At 37.5% G+C, this 19,108-nt stretch overlaps 1 protein-coding gene across 1 annotated transcript; it reads right to left on the reverse strand.

The window, feature by feature from the left end:
• Positions 1-9,162: 9,162 nt before the first annotated feature.
• Positions 9,163-11,020, reverse strand: LOC125472574 (potassium transporter 10-like). Its single transcript, XM_048574218.1, has 5 exons — positions 10,919-11,020; positions 10,082-10,307; positions 9,895-9,905; positions 9,584-9,779; positions 9,163-9,236 (listed from the first exon to the last, which is right to left on the reverse strand). The coding sequence occupies exons 1-5, from the start codon at positions 11,018-11,020 to the stop codon at positions 9,163-9,165; spliced, it is 609 nt and encodes a 202-aa protein (XP_048430175.1).
• Between the last annotated feature and the right edge of the window lie 8,088 nt (positions 11,021-19,108).

The following is a 19,108-nucleotide window of genomic DNA, read 5'->3' on the forward strand; positions in this document are numbered from 1 at the left end:
TTCAAACTTTAAAAACACATTAAACATATATGCTATATAACTTAACACATTTTAAAGTTATATCTTATTTTTGAAACATAAAAGTAAAAATCCCACCAAAAACCGGTCTGAAAGTTTAACTTGTTGAGGTCAGAAATCATAAAGAGACAATTATGGAGAGGTGCATGCATCCTTCCTTCACCATTTCATAAAGCACACCACACGTGACCCCTCCCTTCCACCCATAGTCCCATCACTCAAATCAGCCTAGAGACTCCCAAACCATTTTGACAAAACCGAAAATTTTTCTTTTTTTTTTTAATTCTTTCCATCACTCAAATCAGCCTAGAGACTCCCAACAGCCTAGAGACTCCCAAACCATTTTGACAAAACCAGAAACTTTTCTTTTTTTTTTATTCTTTCCATCATTCAAATCAGCCTAGAGACTCCCAGACCATTTTGACAAAACCGAAAACTTTTCTTCTTTTGTATTCTTTCCTTTTCCTCATCGTCTTCGTTATCTTTCTGTTTCCTCTTCTTCAGTTCTTCTTCTTTTTTTTTGTTTTTCTTTTGTAAATTCTCCCTTCTTTTTTTCCTCTTTTTCTGTTTTACGCTTTTAAGTTCCTCTTCTTCGGTTGATTTCAGAGAGGAAGTCGCAAAAGCTAAGAAGGTTGTGGTGCATAGAGAGAGGGAGTCGAAGCGGCGAGAAAGCTTTTACGATTCTAAGTATGTGTTTGGAATTTCTTCCCAGGAAACCATTTCACTCCGCCTAGACTATCGCCTAGACCGCCCAGGCCGCCTAAGAGCACCTAGGTGGACGCCTAACAGCTCCCCGATTTTTCTTAACGATTTGGACCTAATCAGATCGGCACACCTACGCCCAGCGCCTAGGCGCCACCTAGGCCGTTTTTTAGAACACTGCTGAAAATACAAGAAGGCAGGAATCGGAAGAAGATTAGGAATTAGGGATGGGCAAATACCTATGGATTTGGGTAACCGCGGTTACCCATCCATTTAAATTTCACGGTTACAGTTGTGAATAACCATTTAGACGAACAAACGGTTATGGGTATTATCGTTTATCCGTGAAATTTAAATGAGCGGTTATAAGTATTACCCGAGGTTATAATGAGTATCTATTTACCCATTTAATTTATATATATATATATTGTACACTGAGAAAGAAAATAGAAGATATTGTGTACCACCCACTGCGATGCGATGTTGACGATCATCAGGACCTTCCTTTTGTAGGTGCTAGGATACACACACACACACACACACATATATTGTACACTCAAAAAGAAAATAGAAGATATTGTGTACCACCCATTGCGATGCGACGTTGACGAATCATCAGGACCTTCCCTTTGTAGGTGCTAAGATGCACACACACACACACACACACATGTTATAAATAGGTCAAAGTTAGATAGATAACCTTTACTAGTGACATGAGTGAAGCAGGTATAAAATATTACACTGTAACTATAGCACAAGAGGATGACAAATAAAAGAGGTAGGAATAGATACTGATGTTAATGATCTTTCCTTTCTTACTCTGTCTGTGTATCTTGATAGTAGTCGGAGTGCTCTATTTATAGAGCAACTTCAGACAAACATTTTGAAATTTACAGTACATGACTTTGAAAATACGATCACCTTTATTTCCAAAGTCTACATCCCTTTGTGTAGGTATTGAAAATCTGTGTGGGCATTCATAACACTGCCAATGTTTTCAACAACACACACACACACACACACACACATATATATATATATATATATATATATTAGAGAGGAGAAGGACTAAGGATCGCTTTTGTTTGCTCTTTTTTTTTTTTTTTTTTTTTTTTCTTCTGATAAATGAGTGTACAATGTAAACCTTCTGTGATCACTTACTTCCGTTGGATTCATGCTAATTAGTGTCGGTGTTCCTAAATGGGATACTAATTCAATTTATACATTTCTATTGTAGACCTCTTTTGGTGACAACGAGTCGATGAGATTTTGTGATTGAACGTGCAAAAGCATTAGTGTTCGAAAGTGTTTAGTTTCGGAATATTTTGGAGCTTTGAATCATCTAGTATTCAAGATAATGACTACTTTTTATTTTTAGAAGCTTTACTTTGTAATCATATGGATTATAATTAAATATTTGCTTGGGTGTAGCATAAAGATATCGTTTTTAAACTATTATTTCAATTATTGGAATTGTATGAGGACTTAAATGATTAAAATAGGGAAATGCATGCTAAAATGTACCTATAACGGTGTTTAATTGTCAAAAAACGAAAATTATGACAAATTTTTCTTTTGTAATTTTCAAGTTGTTAAAAAAAAAACATGTAGATGGGTGAAAAAAGGGGTAAATGGGTAAAAAAGGATAAACGGGTTCAAAAACGGGTAAATGATTATGGTTAAATGGGTAAATGGTTATGGTTAAATGAGTACACGATTATGGGTATGGGTATAACCGTTTATACAATTACCCAACGGGTAAATGGTTATGCGGGTATGAACATAAACAGTTATGGGTAAATAACCGCAGTTACCCGCCCGCCATAACCATTGCCCATCCCTATTAGGAATCCCATATCTTCTCCAAAACTTGATTGCACACTGGATGGAGAAGATATAGTTAAGTAATTATTTGAGTTAAGGAAGAGTATTGTAGTATTTTCACCTCAAATTTTGGTTAGAATTATGAAAAATTGTATGGTTGGCTAAAATTCCATTCATGGTTCAAATTTTGGCTATTTTTTCAAATTGTTCCATAAAAAGACTTCAACCGCATCCTTTTATTTTATTTTGTTGACATCATTCAGCCATGCGAAATTTCGAGGAGACCTTCACAAAATTGAGACTCATCATAGACTCTCTGTCACCTCATGCTTTTTACACAATTCTCGTGCCAACATTGTAAAATATTGTGTTAAAAGCATGAAGTGCCGGAAAGTCTATAAAGAATCCTACTTTGAGAGAGTCTCATTCCCAACCTTCTCTACTTCTACTAAGCCAATTGTCATTACCAAGCTTGTATTTTGTCCTAATTTTGTGAAATAAAACAGTTGAATAGAAATATAAAACTCACTTTCTTCCTTAAAAATTCTAGAAGAAATCCAAGTTACAAATGTTTCTAAGTACGATAAAAATGCCTCTACTCTACTGTATAATTGCGTTGCATATCAGAGACATTTTTTTACTAAATATTGTGATTTATAAAATTTAAATAAAGAAATTATATATGTTTGATAGCGTGAAGAGCGAATAATACCGAGACCAAAAACCATTCACAAGATAATGTTATTTTTTACGAGTTTCTTTTTGTTAATAGTAATATGCAAGATTCTGAACGCAGGCAACTCTAACAACGTTGTAGGAACATTGACTTGTTAGTTTTATAATTAAGCATAATAAAATACTCGAAGCAACTGAAAGAATAAATAAATCAAGGGTGGGTGTTGACTTATTAGTTTTATAATTAAGCACAATAAAATACTCGAAGCAACTGAAAGAATAAATAAATCAAGGGTCGGTGTCGACTTATTAGTTTTCTAATTAAGCACAACAAAATATTCAAAGCAACTGCTTTAAAAAACAGGAAAAGGATCCCCTCGTGACACCTGATTGTTATTTCTTAAAATAGAATGACCTCACCTCACCTATCCTTGATTTGTTTTTTCGGAAAAGAATCCCCTCTGAATCCATTATGTGGAGATCTTAGGGATCTTTACATCTTAGTCTTTCATCATGTATCGTACGATCATTTTTTATCAGGTGCTATTTGTATTTAATTTAAAATAATAAAAGTCAAATGATTTTTGACCGTACAATACACGATGAACGGCTGAGATGTGGGGATCCCTAGGTTCCTCACACAATGGATCCAGAGGGGATTCTTTTCCGAAAAAACAAATCAAGGGTAGGTGAGGTGATGTCATTCTATTTTAAGAAATAACAACCACGTGTCACGAATTTTCAAATTTAACACGTGGGCAACACAAATAGGGTAACATGGAGTGCGTGTGGCCGTTTGGGTTTACACGTGAGACAAGCTGCTCTTATACAATTTAGAAGTTAAGGTTCCACCATAAAACTAATTGGCAATATGAGAAGTTGCCAAACTTATTTACAAGCTATGCAAGGCCCATCCTCCCATCAACGTGGAATTCATTCTCAATACTTTTTCATTAACCATTGAATTAGACACAAGCACACAAGGGTGGATCCACTCCTGGACCCGGGTGGTCTCGGGACCACCCGAACGTCTAAAGAAGCACATGTGAGGACCTTTGAGGACCACCCAATGGTCTGGGCATGTGATGGAAGAGTGAATACTACCATAGTTGTGTAGATGTTCTACAACAAAAAACCTTGAAATAAGAAGAAAGATCTAATTTTAGACAAAGTGGAACACATAAAAGACCACCATGAGATAAAACTAGTTTTAGGGTTTCAAATATATTCTTCATATTTCTCTTCTCCCGTTAGGAGACAACATATATACATAACTTTTTTCCTTGTAATATAAGGAACATTAAAGAGACTTACAACCAAACTAGGAAACATAAATATAATCCTAATCCATCTAAGACGTTGACTCACGCCAACAGTCCCCCTCAAGTTGGTGCATAGATATCTCCTAGGCCCAGCTTGACGAGTAAGTCCTGAAACATTCTTGTTAAGACTGCATGTGTCAAAACATCTGCTGGCTGCTCATCAATCTTCACGAATAGAATGTCAACCAACTTAATATCCAGTTTTTCTTTTATGAAGTGTCTATCCACCTCAACATGTTTAGTTCTATCATGCTGCACTGGATTATTAGCTATCTCGTGCTGCTTAATTATCACAGTACAACAACATAGGACCCTGGGGCTTAAACCCTATCTCTGTAATCAGGATCTAAAGCCACAGAAGCTCACAAATACTAGGTTCCATTCATCTATATTCAGGCTCCACTGAAGACCTTGCTACCACATTCTGCTTTTTACTTCTCCAGGTTACATGGTTACCAGCTACAAATGTAAAATAGCTTGAGGTGGACTGCCGATTAGTAATATTTTCAGCCCAATCTGCATCAGTGTAATCTTTCACCTCCATATGTCCATACTTCTTCTATATTCTTCATATTTCTCTTCTTTCGTTGGAAGGCAACATATATACACAACTTATTTCCTTGTAATTCAAGGAACATTAAAGAGAGTTACAACCAAACTAGGAAACATAAATATAATCCTAATCCATCTAAGACGTTGACTCACGCCAACGCCATGGCTTTGTTGTTCTTGGACCATGGTTACAAAGAAGAAGAAAGACTTTCTCTTTCTATTTCCCACGTGAACAATTCCCATTTTGCTTTTAATTGTTTTCTAATCAGGGTTGTGCCCCCCTAATGTCACGCCTCAAACCTAACATACGTCCAGGATCGACACGTGACGTCACAATGTACCTGTACATCTATCATGCCCCGCCTCCGATACATGGACAAAACACCACTCAAGGTCCAATTGCGTAGTAATTTTTTGTAACTTTATGGCTGCATCTAACCTCCTCGTTAGACTGCCTACGTACCCTCAGACGGGATTAAGCCATTCGTAATTCACCGTTTGTTAACTCTGAACTTTTTGCAAAACATTTTCTAGCAGAAAACATAGAGTACCACACTACACATTAACCATAAACCAAACAAGAGTTGTCATCTTGCCATTCACACAAACACATGCTTTCCAACTCCATTCCACAATCACATCAATTAATAGCTCATACAATACACCAAAATGTAAGGCTAGAGCGACACAATTCTGCCGAAGCCTACATCTCTGAAGCTTCTCAAATAATCAAATCCAACGAATTAACGAAGTCAAGAAATGTGATTTCGGACCACTTAACGAAATTCAACAACATCGGGTTCCGAACCACTAAACGGAACCAAAATACCAAGCGGGATTCTGGACCACTCAACGAAATCCAAACCAAGATACGATTTCAGACCACTCAACGGAATCGCAGAGTAGAAGGGATTCTGGACCTCTTAACGGAATCCGAGTGGTAATGATTCTGAACCACTCAAGGGAATCATAGAGTACAATGGATATCGAACCACTCAACGAAATCCAAGTGGGATACGATTTCAGACCACTCAACGAAATCCAAGCCGGATACGATTTCAGACCACTCAATGGAATTGCAGAGCATGAGGGATTTCAGACCACTCAAAGAATCCAGATAGAGCAGGGAACCAAACCACTCAACGGAATCCCAGGGGAACCAGTTTCGGACCACTAAATGGAACCGAGATGAAGTCCAAGAAACATAACAATAGCTCGAAGAAACAAGATATGAATCAAGTTACTCAATTCACGAAGGCTCAACGAAATGAAACAAGCACAAGTACTAAATTTAGAACGGATCAACGAAGCAAGAAATGAAACGATATTGAAGCAATGAATCCCCATGACAATGGGCTAGCCCTCACATTTAACAAACAATCCCACATGCATTTCAAATCACATTTCACAAATATTCCCAATGCACAAATCAAATCACATTTCATAATAATAGATCGAAGGCTAAATATTAAAAAAAAAAAACCATTTTATATAAAACACGTTTATAAAACCAAGTCGTATCCACAAAGGATACTAAATACGAAATCAGGGTAATAATCATATCACATTTATTAAATTCATTCACCGAGAAAGGCCCGCAAAGCTTCATTGAGTTTCTAGTAATACTAATTTTAGAATTTAAGAACAATTATAACATTTGGATCAAAGTCAACCCTAGTAATTCAATCAAGAATATCCACCAGCTGAATTTTCAATCCGTAACTTCCCAAGAGTCTCATTAATATTTTAGAACAATATCCTAAAATTTCGGAACGATCCAACGGTCGGATCTCCGCCAAGCGCAAAAATTAAGTGGGGGTCAATGTTTGGTTTTACAAACTTAGAAATTCAATTCATCAAGATCTGTAGGTCAGATTTCTGATCCGTTAGTTCCTAATGTCCTTAAATATTACGTACAATGTCACATCCCGGCCTGGGGCGGACCACTTCTCGGGCCCACTCCACCACCGTAGCACGATATTGTCTGCTTTGGGCCCCGACTACACCCTCACGGTTTTGTTTTTGGGAACTCACACGAGAACTTCCCGATGGGTCACCCATCCTGGGAATGCTCTCGCGCGCTACTCGCTTAACTTCGGAGTTCCCATGGAACCCGAAGCTAGTGAGCTCCCAAAAGGCCTCGTGCTAGGTAGGGATGGGAATATACATTTAAGGATCACTCCCCTGGGCGATGTGGGATGTTACATACAATAACATATTAAAGTTCAGTGGCGATCCAACGATCGGATCGTCGTTTGCTATAATGTTTAAGTGGTGGACCTTAACTAAAATATGTTCAAACAACGGAATATCATCAATTGGATGTCACATACGGAATTGAGATATTGATTTTAGCCTAAAAGAATTGAGTGTGTCATCGGGCCATACGCCGCCGCAAGTGGCGGCCGAAAAATTCACCTAACTCCAAAAATTATCAAATTATACCAAAATAAAGATCATGAAGAGAGGAATAAGTTTTATACCTAGGTCAAGGTCCAATTCGGCCTGGAAGAGGCCTGAAATTGCCTTGATCCGCCAGAAACCCTTGAAATGGGTGCACTTCAATTTGTACTCTCCGGTGCTCCGCCGCCCCCAAACTTGTTTGGGGTTTGTTCCTAGGCTTAAGAGGAGTATTTTGGTGGTGGTGATTGTTGTATGTTATAGTTGAATAACAAACCTAGTTAAAATAAAAAACCCCATTCTCAATACAAGTATAGGTTTTTTGAAGTGTAAGTAGGCACTTACTTGTATGATACATGGCAAGTTTACTTAAAACCGCCTAGTCCACCTAGGCATTTGCCTAGACCCTGTCCAGACGTATAGGCAGCCCAGCTCGCCATCGGGCTAGCGCCTAACGTCCACTGCTACAATATTAGCTTTATGTGGCGAATGATGGTGGCGGTTTTAGAAAAATCATGTCGGATAAACTGTATCCGACACATCATTTAATTAGTGACGGATATTAGAAAAATCTTGTCAGTTATATCCGACAGAAATTCCTGCCGGATATTTAGTGGCGGATATCAAATAATATTGTCGGTTATATCCAACAATATTTTTTAAATATTTTTGAAAGATTCTGATGGTTTTTATGTAATGATGGTGGTTATAACCGACAGAAATTGACTATTTTATTATTTTACTTTCTAGTGGTTATTATTTTAGTATTATGACGGTTACAACCGACAGAAATGAAAATTTTATTATTTTAAAATGTTATATTGATTAAAAATAAATAAATAAACACATATTTTAATTTTTTTTTTTCACTCATGACTCTAAAGTCTAATGAATCCAATTCCCACCAGCCATAAATTTTCTGAGAGAATAATAACAATATACTACAATTTGAAGCTCTATCATTTTTGTAATAAGGATTATGCTCCCTGACAGGCAAGCAACAAGATACAAAGAAATTCAAACAATTTTTTTTCAATGCGTCACAAAGCACATTGTTTGACACATAAACACACATGAACATCTGGTATACTCTATCATGTCTGATTTTATTATTTTACAATGTTATATTGATTAAAAATAAATAAATAAACACATGTTTAAATTTTTTTTTTTTTTTTTTTTCACTCATGGCCCTGTCGGATATAACTGACACGAACAAAGCAAAATTTTGAATGGCCGCCAAAATAATCTCTGAATATTTTTTTTTTTTTTGTGATTTTTTACACATGCTATCTCGGAGTATATACAAACATATTTGACAGTTGGATTGTTGAAACTAGTTTCGTAGAATGCATATCTTATCAAATTGATAGATTTAACAAACGCTTAAAAGTTAATGTTATACTTCCATTAAGCATAAAATATGATTTATCCACTAGTGTAATTATTTTAAATTGAAGATCGAATTCATTCATTGCATTCTTATAGGATCGAGGAGTGTAGCTACAAAAAATCATCAAAATCGAAGCTAAAATAACCGTTAAATTGTGATTTTTCGTTTATAACCATAAAAAACTTTTGTTCTGTTACCTAATCTTTGAATGTTTGTTTTTTGCGATTTTTTTCGTATGTAATCTCGGAGTATTTGCAAACAAATGAAACAGTATCTTTATGTCAAGCTTATGGAGATACCATTACTAATCTCAGAGTGGCGTATGTCGATCCCCCCAACCGCTGACAGAACTGCAAAATATAGCATCGATAAGTGTTGCATGTACTTATCAAACAGAATATATATGGTTAAACAGCTTCCAATAAAACTAATAAAGAATATCATAGAACATGTGTAGAATATTTCAATGTTCTTACTTGGTCAAAATGCGTTCAAGGAAGTACCTTTTACCATTAGAAAGAAGAAGATAATAGTTTCGTAATTAAGATTGATCAGGGTGCAAGGGATTGCAATACGCTTCCCTTACGAGTTACTTCTTTAGGAACTAATCATGGATGTTGAATGTGTTAAGAAAATCACCAATGAGGATAGTTAGGCAGAAGAATGATACTACAACATCAACAATGAAGATGGTTACCTGATATGGCTGGAGTCAGAATCCCATCCCCAATCACCGTGGAAGAGCCAACTAGGACAAGGATAAGAAGTGTGCTCTGCATAAATGCATGTCCCTCCAACCATCTCCTGGTTCTTGCAGCAAATGATTTCTCACCAAACATAGAATGACTATATGTTGTGAGTGCCTCATCCGTTTGGTCTTGGTTAGGAATAGCCTTTATTTTTGCATATCGACAGAGTAATGAATAGAGAGCAAACGTTCCATTTGCAACCATGAGGAGGATAAGTTTACATGAACTGAAAATCGCAGAATAAAATAGAGAAATTTACCTCATTTGGCACTACATTAGAACAAAACATAACAGCATCTATAGCTCTCGATGTTATTGTCGCAATAATCAAACATAGATGCTTTAGATTAATGATCTGAGCATAGCGTTCAAGGCCTATGCTAAGATTAGAAAGGTAGGGAGGGGAGGAGGAGCTTATATAAGTATGATAGATTGAGATCAATTACCTTGACCATTGTCATTTGCTCTACAGACAATAAAAACGTACTTCAGGAGTACAATAAGGGTGAGGGAATAGATAATAACAGATAAAGCTTCAATCAAATCCTCCGGATCACCAATTCCATCAGGAAACGTATTGTAGAAAACATACAAAGGAGATGTGCCTAAATCTCCATATACAACGCCAAGGCTTTGAAATGCTACCTGCACGAGCTCTAATGCTGAAAATTTCTGGAAGGGCATAAAAAAAAAAAGTGATCAGCAAGGGGAGCAAAGTTAGTTCAGAAATAGCCCAAAAACTTCAAGATATGTTACATCCATGTCGGATATAGACAGATACATTCGCTCGTACAAAATGGTGGAGCTAGAAATTATTCGCCGGATGGGCTAGCTTAAAGATTTAAATCTTTATAAACAAAGAAACTTGATACTATATTTTTTTTATAGTATCAACTAGCTTAAGAAAATTTTCTCAAGGTGAGCCAAGAACTTTTGTTATTCAAACAAATTCAAACTTGTACATGTACAAGAAGTGATGAGAAAAAAGATGTGAGAAAAAAGATGGTTTATAAACTATATTATATAATTAAATCGAGAGAATTTGAATCGGTGACTAAATATATGGTGGACTACATTTGAAAATTAATAAAAATTACATGTAAAATTTTATTTTCTACCGAAAGCTACCTGGGCTACAGCCCAGGGTAGCCCTTAATGTGGCTCCGCCGGTTAGTGAAAATCAATCACAGATGTAAATCAATCGACTGCCCATTTCAAAAGATCAAACCCTTCAGGACTGACATTTGCGCAGTTTCAATAGGGGTGGGGGAGTGAGAAAATACCTGTTCCTCGTGCATGTTTCTCAGCCTTTTAGCCTCTTCATCCATGGGCTGATCAAGCTGCTGATCCAAAACCCGAACGGCTGTTCTTACCGGTGCTTTCATCAGCAGCCAATCGAAACCCGATAATTCAAGCGATTCTACTTCCCTTCCACCAATTCACGTCTCGACTATATTTTTTTCAATCCTTCCCTCTATATTGAAACTTTAGTCCTAACTGAACAAAATCCAGATCCGATATCAGTAAGAGTCTGAAGATTCCGGTTTCGAATTACTAACAAATGACCAAGGAAATTCCCAGAAATAACTAAACATCAACCTGCGTTCCCCAATCAAAAAGCTTATGATCAAGTATGAAACAGTAAAAAAATCATTCAAGTGAAACAAATGTGCACTGCCCACAAATCCAACGCTGATCAAATTTGAAAAAATACCCAGAACTCCATTGAATCCATGGCAGTGCAAGAACCCCCAGCACATAAATTTTACACAGGAAATGCAAAACAATATAGGAAAAGATGGAAAATTTATTAGTGTTATTACCCGGTTGCAACTTGCAGATGATCTTCCCAGGTGGGTTTTGCCTCATAGTCTTCGAGTAGCCATTTGAGCATTGCAACGAGTGTTGGGGTTTAAAAATGCTTCACTACTTGGAGAGGTTTATCTTACAAAGGAAAATGTAACGCAACGGAATTGATAGGCAAGAGAAAGAAAGAATTCTCAAAGTATTACACAAGGTTTTTATTCACTCACAAACTTAGTACAAAAGGAAACACTCTAACACTCTTAGAAGCTTTGTTGCTTCTTCTTACTTCTTACTTGACACTCTCACTTCTTGCTACTTGCTCTCTTGGTTGTTACAAATGGTGTGGATGCCTTCTCCTTTTATAGGCATGGATGGAACCTGGGAGAAGCATGAAAACATCATGCTAGAGATATCTAGATAATTCCACTACCTTCCTAAGCTAGAATTATCTACACTAATCTTGTATGTTGGTGGAATCCTCACCATTCTTCTAGACTATTCCACCAACTTGAACTTTGCTAGAATTCTCTAGCATGTGCATGGATCTTTCTTTGTGTATGGGCCGGATCAATTATCTTTGGGCCAAGACAAGATTACAATTCAACATCCCCCCTTAATCTTGTCTTGTGACGCCAATTGAGTTTCTTAGTCTGACAAAGTCTTCTTGTTTGAGTGGCTTGGTGAATATGTCGGCAACTTGGTCTTGAGACTTCACGTATTCCACTTGCACATCCTTTCTTGCAATGCACTCTCTTATGTAGTGATAATGGGTATCTATATGTTTGCTCCTGTCATGGAATACTGGATTCTTTGCTAGAGCTATTGCAGACTTGTTGTCAACATAGATCTTTGTTGGCTCTTCTTGTCGCATTCTTAATTCTTTCAGCAAGTTTCTCAGCCAGATTGCATGGCAGACACATGAAGTAGCAGCTACGTATTCAGCTTCGCAGGTAGAGAGAGTGACAATCGGTTGCTTCTTCGACATCCATGTGAATGCAGTGTCTCCCATGAAGAACACAAATCCAGTAGTGCTTTTTCTATCGTCGGAATCTCCTGCCCAATCACTGTCGCTATATCCAACAAGTTTGTAGTTATCAGAACTTGAATAAAACAAGCCAAAGTTAACAGTACCTTTGAGGTATCGAAGAATTCTTTTGGCCGTTTTCAAATGTGTAGTTGTGGGATTCTCCATGTGGCGACTGATTAATCCGACAGCATAGAGAATATCTGGTCTTGTGCAAGTCAAGTAGCGCAAGCTTCCAACTAGGCTTTTGAAAAATGTTGGATCTACGCTTTCTCCTTTGTCATACTTGGTTAGTTTGACTCCGTACTCCATTGGCGTGCTCACGGGCTTGCAGTTGTCCATTTTGAACTTTTTCAGTATCTCCTTTGCGTAGCTTTCTTGGGAGATGAAAATTCTTTCTTCGTTCTGCTTGACTTCAATGCCTAGGTAATATGCCATCAACCCGATGTCGGTCATCTCAAATTCTTTGGTCATCACTCTCTTGAACTCTTCAAACATGCTTGGATTACTCCCGGTGAAGATTAGATCATCCACATATAAGCACACAATCAAAATATCTCCATCTTTGACTTTGACGTAGAGAGCATGTTCATGAGGGCACTTGATGAAGTTGTTTTCTTGAAAGTACTTGTCGATGCGACTATTCCATGCTCGTGGCGCTTGTTTTAACCCATAGAGGGCTTTCTTCAGCTTCAGAACTTTGTCTTCATGCCCTTTGATCTCATAGCCTGACGGTTGCTGAATGTAGACTTCTTCTTCAAGGACTCCATTTAGAAAGGCGGACTTCACATCCATTTGTTGAATCTTCCAACTGTTTTGAGCTGCCAAAGAAATTAGTAATCGTATGGTTTCCAACCGAGCAACGGGTGCGAATACCTCATCATAGTCGATTCCGGCTCTTTGACTATAGCTTTTCGCCACTAGTCTTGCCTTGTATCTTTCGACCTCTCCATTGGCATTTTTCTTTGTCTTGTACACCCACTTGACTCCGATGGCTTTGTGTCCTTTCGGAAGAATAGCGAGTTCCCATGTATCATTCTTCTGGATTGCTTCAATTTCTTCATCCATTGCTTTCCTCCACTTAGTATCTTGCACTGCTTCTTGGAAGTCGACTGGTTCACAATCAGCAAAGAAACAGAAAAGTGTAGGATTATCAAGTCTTTCAGCTACCTCATAAAGATCTCGTATACTTCTTGTGCGTGGTACTTCTCTTTCATTTAGACTCCCACTTGACAATGCTGATGCTGATGAATTACCATGATTGGTTGATGTTGGTGAAGCAGGTGGAGTAGTGGATTCTTGTTGAACCTCTCTTGCTTGCTCCATCATCCCTTGTTCATTATCTTCTTCAAATTGAGGAAAGAAGTGAAGATCACCTGCATGCGGGCCAAAATCCCATTCTTCTTCTTCATCGAACATCACGTCTCGACTGATCACCGTCTTCCCATTGTTTGGATTATACAGCTTATAGCCTTTTGAATTGGTGTCATAGCCAATGAAGATGAACTTCTCACTTTTGTCGTCGAGTTTGGTTCTCCTCTCGTCTGGTACGTGTACATGGGCTATGCTTCCAAAAACTCTTAGATGAGAAATACCTGGTTTTCTTCCACTCCATGCTTCTTGCGGAGTTTTTCCCCACACACTCCTTGTTGGAGACCGATTGGATAGGTAGACAGCACATGCTACAGCTTCTGCCCACAATTCCTTAGGCAATTTCTTGCTTTTGAGCATGCTTCGAGCCATGTCGAGGATGGTTCGATTTTTTCTTTCCGCCACTCCATTTTGTTGAGGGGATCTTGGAACTGTCAAAGGTCGACGAATTCCATTTGCTTCACAAAACTCTTGAAATTCCTTCGAAGTGAATTCTCCTCCTCGATCAGATCTCATGGCTTTGATATTGCAACCACTCTCATTTTCTACAGTGGCTTTGAACTTCTTGAATGCTCCAAAGACTTCTGATTTCTGCTTCAAGAAATACACCCAGGTTTTTCTTGAAAAATCATCAATGAAGAGAAGGAAATAATTATTTTTACCCAAAGAGCTTGGTTTTATTGGACCGCACACATCGGTGTGAATGAGCTCGAGTGGCTTCTGGGCTCTTGTGGTCGACTCCTTTGGAAAGCTTTTCCTGAACTGTTTCCCAAGTAAACATCCTTCACAAACTTGATCAGGGTGGCTGATGCACGGTAAGCCTCGCACCATCTCCTTCTTAGATAATAACTCCAATCCCCCAAAGTTAAGATGCCCAAAACGAAGATGCCAAAGCCAAGATATGTCTTTGTAACATATCTTGAGACACTTTGCAACATCGTTTTGAATGTTCATGGGAAACATCCTATTCTTTGACATTTTCGCCTTGGCAATTAATCTTCCTTTGTCATCTCTAAGAAAAAGGATATAATTTTTCGTATGAAAATCATAACCTTTTTCTAAGAGTTGACCCAAACTCAAAATGTTGCTTTTCATATTGGGCACGTAGTAGACATTTGAAATTAATTGGTGACCGCCATTTTCCAAGGGAATAAGGATGTTACCTTTTCCTTTTACGGGTATTTTGGATTCATCTCCAAAAGAAACGTTGCCACTCACTGATTCATTGAGCTCTACGAAGATGCTTCTTCTTCCGCACATGTGGTTGCTAGCGCCGGTGTCAAGGTACCATGTATAGTCTTGGTCTCCATCATTGTTCTTGCATGCTAGTAGCACAACACCATTCTCTTCTTTCTCTTCTTTCACATAATTGACCTTCTCATCAAGTCTGCTGTTTGGAGCTCTACATTCCCAAGCATAATGCCCAAACTTTTGACAATTATAGCATTGAACTTGAGATTTTTCATACCTTGAGTTTGAGCGTCCTCTTCCGCGACCTTTTGTTGAGCTTTCTCCTCTTTCGTAGTTGCTATGGTTGTTTAAGTTCCAACCACATCCACGCCCATGTCCACGTCCGCGACCTCGACCACGACTTCTTCCGTATCGGCTTCTCTCGTTGTCGAAGCTTTCTTCTTTCTTCTTTGGCTGAACATGCGTCTTAAGGAGCTGCTCATCATTCCCTTGCCTCTTCTTATGTTTCTCTTCATATGCTTGTAGTGAACCCATTAATTGCTCTATACTAATTTCTTCCAAGTTTTTAGTTTCTTCAATCGTCAAGACAATGTGCTCGAACTTGGGGTCCAACGAGCGTAGTATCTTCTCCATAATTCTAACATCTTCTAACTTTTCTCCGTTTCTTTTTAATTGATTGGAAACGGCTAAGACTCTTGAGAAATAATCAGAGATTGATTCATACCCTTTCATTTGTAGAGATTCGAACTCACCTCTTAATACTTGAAGACGAACCTTTTTCACTTGTTCGGCTCCTTTGTAAGAGGTTTGAAGCTTCTCCCATGCTTGCTTGGCAGAGGTTGCACTCGAGACCTTCTCAAAGCCATTGTCATCTAATGCTTGGTAGATGAGGTAGAGAGCCTTCTTGTCTCTCTTTCTTGAATCTTTCAAACTCTCCTTCTGGGGCTGAGACAGAGTAGCTTCATCTTCTGGCTCAGTGTAGCCTTTCTCCACGACTTCCCAGACATCGTGTGCACCCAAAAGGGCCTTCATTTTGATACTCCAATTATCGAAGTTGTTGCTGTCGAGCACTGGAACTTGGAAGGCTGCCATAGTGTTGCTAGCCATGGCTCTGGTACCACTTTGTTGGGGTTTAAAAATGCTTCACTACTTGGAGAGGTTTATCTTACAAAGGAAAATGTAACGCAGCGGAATTGATAGGCAAGAGAAAGAAAGAATTCTCAAAATATTACACAAGGTTTTTATTCACTCACAAACCTTAGTCACAAAAGGAAACACTCAACACACTCTTAGGAAGCTTTGTTGCTTCTTCTACTTCTTACTTGACACTCTCACTTCTTGCTATGTCTTGGTTGTTACAATGTGTGATGCCTTTCCTTTTATAGGCATGGAGGAACCTTGGAGAAGCATGAAACATCATGCAGAGATATCTAGATAATTCCACTACCTTCTAAGCAGAATTATTACACAATCTTGTATGTTGGTGAACCTCACCATTCTTAGACTCTTCCCTGAACTTGTAGAATTCTCTAGCATGTGCATGGATCTTCTTGTGTTGGGCGGATCATATCTTTGGCCGACAGATTAAATTCACACGAGGTGGGAGAGATGAGCACGCGCCATTTTTTAAGAGCAAAAGAGTAGTTAAAGACTTCACGCTCATGTTGACCAATATTAAAAGACTTCAGTTCACGGAGAATTATATTAATAGCGTGAAGAACGAATAATACCGAGACCAGAAACCCTTCACCAGATAACGTTATTTTATGGAAGATTCTGAACATAGGCAAGTATAAGCGTTAAGCACGATGTTTGTATCTATTTTCTTAAGCAGCTGAAAGAATAAACAAATCAAGGGTGGGTGTTGACAGTTGACCTAGTAGTTTTATAATTTTTTGTTTTTGTTTGTTTTTATTCGTACATTTATATTTTTTACATTAAAGAAAAGGAAAGTTTGTTCAAGTAAAGAAGAATATCATCACGAGATTTGAATTAGTTTTATAATTAAGCACAATAAAATATTCTAAAGCAACTGCAAGAAATAACAAATCAAGGGTGGGGAAGAAAACACAAATCAAGGGTGGGTAAGAAGAAACAAATCAAGGGGTGGGGATCAAGGGCAGGTGAGGTCATTTTATTTTAAGAAAAATAAATTAAGTGTAACGAATTTTCAAGTCTAACACGTAGACAACATAAACAAAGTGACTTAAAACATGTGTGGTCGTTGGACTTCACACGTAAGATAACCTGCTTTGATACCATGAAGAAGTTGGAGTTCCACTATAAAACCAACTGGTAATATGAGGGTAGGCCAACTTATCTAAAAACTCATGCAAGATCCCTTCTCTCTTCGATGTGAAATTTATTCTCAACACTTTTTCACAACCATCGAATGAAGACACAAGCACATGTTTGTGAATTGACAAAACTAAAAAGGTAAGTTATCTTCAATCCATTATATATTGAAGAAAATAGTAGCAATGTTAATTTTAACCTAATTGGAGTAATGACACTTTAATTAAAAATTTATGACCATTGATCTCCTAACTTATCAAATATGTAGATATGATTCTTTTCGTCAACCTTGTCAAAATTATGTCAAAATAAGTTATGTTGGAATAAACATTACTACAATTGGGTTAAAAACCATTTCTGCAATTGAGTTAGAGTTGAGGGACCACTTCTCCGATTGGATTAAATGAAGTGATCATTGCTACAATTAGTGGGAGAGTTGTCCGCATTGTATTATTTTCTGTTTATGACCATTGTGTTATCAACCGAATTCACATTTGCATTTCATGGTTATTCGTTGAATAACTAGTTTATCTGTAAGGGAAGAATTTTGAGGCTTCATTACAAGACCCATTCATATTTGGATTGTGTTTTCATGTGAGGAAAGGAGAAGTGTCGACAGATATTGATGCTAGCTAACCCATTAAGAAAGTCACTGGCTATGGGAGCTTTCAAGAGTCATGTATGGGAATTCATGATGATTTTGAGCCGACTGATGTGTGGGAGTAAATGACTATTGCTTTTGATAAGTTTTGAATTTAGCCATTTCAAGTTTTCTAATGATAATGTGATATGTATATCATGTGATTAATCCATAATGTTGTGATTGATCCTTGTTCCAAAGAACATGTTGATTGATATCTGAAAATACAGGAATTTGAAAGAAAAAAATTCATTGATTGAAGATGGAAAATTTGGGTTTGATCATAAAGGTGAAATGGGTGAATTTACGAGAGGAATGAAGTGATATATATATATATATATATATATATATGTATGTATGTATGTATGTATGTACAGGTAAAATCTGTAGATGTGTATAAATGTATGTTTCATTTGCATTATACAGCATGAATTTGAAAATTGTGGTTTCAGGGTGGATACAGACATGTATTATTTCCTGGAGTCCATTCTTCTAAATGCATGCTGGTCAATGTATATAAGAAGTTAGCACTCAATGTGATCACTTAAGGGAGGAATTTTATTTTGGCCATATATCTTATAGAAAACAACTAATTAACATTCATGTGGGAGAATGTAAGAATTCTATGTGGACTTACCTTGTTGTGATAAGGAATAAGATATATATTGATAAAAATAAATTTAAATTCATCAATGAGTTGTATACGTGGAATAGCTTCCTATAATGGTAGAAACACATTCAAAATGTTTTGAATACAAACCGTTCTTCCACTACTCAATAACATGCAGGTTGTGATGATATGGGACGATAACCAACTCACCCATGATAGATGGAAGTTGGCTGCCAGTCATCAATAAATAAAAGGGATTCCCTACTCACAAAGTATTGGTTCTAAGTTAAGGATCCTATCACCATCAAAACATCGAGTCTTGAGTGAGTAGAAGACTTCCTTTTACTGAGATAATGACTGCTCCAAGTAAGTCTCTTTACTTCTGTATTGATAGTGATTTAGGTTGAGTCTTACATTTGTTATTAGCCCCTTGATTCAGCTTTGCATGTGTGACACGTGACTCATTTTGAAGGAAGTTCTAACGAAGTTGACAAAAAGGACCATAGCTGCAAGTTTTGATGAGTTAAGGGACCGAT

This window comes from the organism of the source record quoted next, unplaced genomic scaffold (genome assembly GCF_019419815.1).
Source record: "Pyrus x bretschneideri cultivar Hongxiangsu unplaced genomic scaffold, Pyrus_bretschneideri_v1 Contig7, whole genome shotgun sequence".
Classification (NCBI taxonomy): Eukaryota; Viridiplantae; Streptophyta; class Magnoliopsida; order Rosales; family Rosaceae; genus Pyrus; species Pyrus x bretschneideri.